Consider the following 2,500-nt stretch of genomic DNA (forward strand, 5'->3'; position numbering starts at 1 on the left):
GCTAACTAATCAACAACCAATCATTTTATTCCTCTGATTATTCGATGTGTCTCTCCTCGGCTGTACAACATTATAATTGTATAATCCATCATACCATCCATCAGTATCGGTTTTGATTTCTTTGGAATAAGAGATTGATGTAAGTAAATATTTTTTTTACTTTAGTATTTAAGTTTTTCATATAATACTTAAATCATTGCTTTAACTCATTTTAGAAGTTTGCATTCGTGAAATATGGTTATGTTGCGTCACGCTGGACATTAAGTGGTCCTTCAAAGCCATTAGGCCCGTGGAGGCGGAGTTTCTCCCAGTTTCTATAGCACGACATGACCGAGAGCAATTGCTTGCTAGTCTTTGGATACGACGCTGGACTATCGATAATACTTTCCTCAGATCTACCAGACCCAGTTACCCAATCTCTGCTGGGTGAACAGGTGACTTCCTCAAGACCACACATCGCGAGTCCCGATGTCCTATATAACCAAAAATATCACACTTAAGTCGAGACGATGCATTGTTGAAAAAAAACAGTGCGTGAAACCAAAATTTACTTTTCTTATCTGAAAATTGACCTTTAAAGATCTTGTCGATCCCGACATAATACCGTTTTGAAACAATGGCTCACATATACTAATTCATAGACGGGAATTGTGCAGGCACCTGTTAGATCGTATCAAGAAGCATGTATTGACTTTGTTGTAATGGACATCATTGTGAGTTGCTCCGGTACTACTTCCATTACAACAATGAGCTCATAATGATGTGGGTTATCAGATCTGCAATTACGTACACGAAGACTAAGAAAAATGAGTTTGAATTCTAATAGTTATAATTTCATATCTTTGATTAGTTCAACTTTACATTGCTATTTTGGCACGTGTTTCATCTTTACATAGCGCTAATTATATGTGCCGATTCATGTGTTGTCTGGATCGACAGACGATTCAAATAAATATTTCCTTGCCAAAAAGAATTGTTTTAAAACATTCAAAGCTCCAATGCACTGTTTTGCTTCCATATTCCATCAGTTATGGCATGTTTTTCCTTACTAACGAAAGAGTGAAAATGGAGAGGCTTTGTGGTATGTTCCCAAACGAAGCCTCTCGATTTTTCACTCTTTCGTTAGTATTTTTACGATCAAAGGGTTCAGGCAGCGCCTACCGATTTCAACTCTCTCCTTACTAACCATTTCATGGACTTACATCCTCAAAACGTCATTATCTATCACACAGAATAATGTCGAACTGTTAAACTCTTACCCAAAGGAATAGATCATGCTATATATAATCTTGTTTAGTTCTTATATCTAAAACTAAAATATTCCTCAAATTTCGTGACATAAGAAAGAAATCTGAATGAGAAAAATGTTGGTTTCATCGTAACCAATGTGACGATTTAGCTATGGATGGTAAGGAGAGAGTTAATATCGATGGTCGGCGGATCAAACCTCCTAAGTCTCGAATTTCGGGGCCAGGGGCTCAAAACTCTGAAGTTTACATACGAACTTTGCGCACCAACTTTTATCTAATTTTGGGCGATTCAGACAGACCCATGGTGAACATTATGAATTCAGGAGTTTGATAAGTCGACCATCGATATCCTGATTATGATTGGAGGTTTTTAATTAATGCTAAAAATAGAATTAGTAATAAGAAAGAATATGCGACCTATGTTGATCTTTAAATTATGTTTTGAAAATGAATATTGTTTTTTTTTTCATCACAAAAGCTTCAATTTATACTTCTAGCAATTATCTATATATTTAAAGACACTTTTGGCATCTGGTTTACTTCAAAATACGTAATTTTGCAATTTAATGGCCATATCCTACATTTTTATTTCCAGTTTTGCAACGAGGTCTACGATGGGAGCCAAACTTATATCTGTCTTGATTATACTGATGGTCGTCATGACTATCCAGGCTGCTTCAAATTGTAATACAAAACGCAAAAATTGTATTGCGGCTTACAAGAAAGGAAGGGCGGGTATCCTAGATTCTAACGTCACCGCCCTGTGTGCTATCGTTAAGAAAGCTTACAATTGCTTTGGAAATTGTTTTGATGCCTCGAATAAAGTAGGAGTTAAGAAGACAGTCAGTATTCGAATTTTTCATCATATATGTAAAGATCCAAACGGGGCGGGAGAGCAGTGTGCTGTCAACCAAGTAAAACGAAAATACATTTGGAACAAGATCAAGCCCTGCTTTTTGGTCAGTAAAATATATCTATTTTTTTTCTCCTTCTTCTCCTGCTCCTCCTCGTCCTCCCCCTACTCCCGTGGCTCAAGAAACATTGGTGGGGGCAGCCATTGTCAACTGCTATATCAGAGGTCAACCTCTGATAGAATTATTTTTTTCAACTTTTGGTTTAAATAGTACATGTGTAAGTTCAATTGAGCCAAATATGGCGTCTCCGAAAAGAGAAATGAACTCAGTAGGACATTTGTGAACCACCTTCTCAAAACGGTATTATGTCGGGATGAACCAGATGCTAAAAAGTCA

At 36.8% G+C, this 2,500-nt stretch overlaps 1 protein-coding gene across 1 annotated transcript in view; it reads left to right on the forward strand.

The window, feature by feature from the left end:
• The first annotated feature begins 48 nt into the window (after positions 1-48).
• LOC144959580 (uncharacterized) overlaps positions 49-2,500 on the forward strand; it is a 4,171-nt gene continuing 1,719 nt past the window's right edge. Inside the window, exons 1-2 of the mRNA XM_078892201.1 lie at positions 49-139; positions 1,846-2,209. Coding sequence (XP_078748327.1) covers positions 1,865-2,209 — 345 coding nt within the window. The 5' untranslated portion in view covers positions 49-139; positions 1,846-1,864. The remainder of the gene's footprint in view (positions 140-1,845; positions 2,210-2,500) is intronic.

The sequence above is a fragment of the Berghia stephanieae genome, chromosome 14, assembly GCF_034508935.2.
Source record: "Berghia stephanieae isolate SIO BIC M18660-M18661 chromosome 14, UCSD_Bste_1.3, whole genome shotgun sequence".
NCBI lineage: Eukaryota > Metazoa > Mollusca > Gastropoda > Nudibranchia > Aeolidiidae > Berghia > Berghia stephanieae.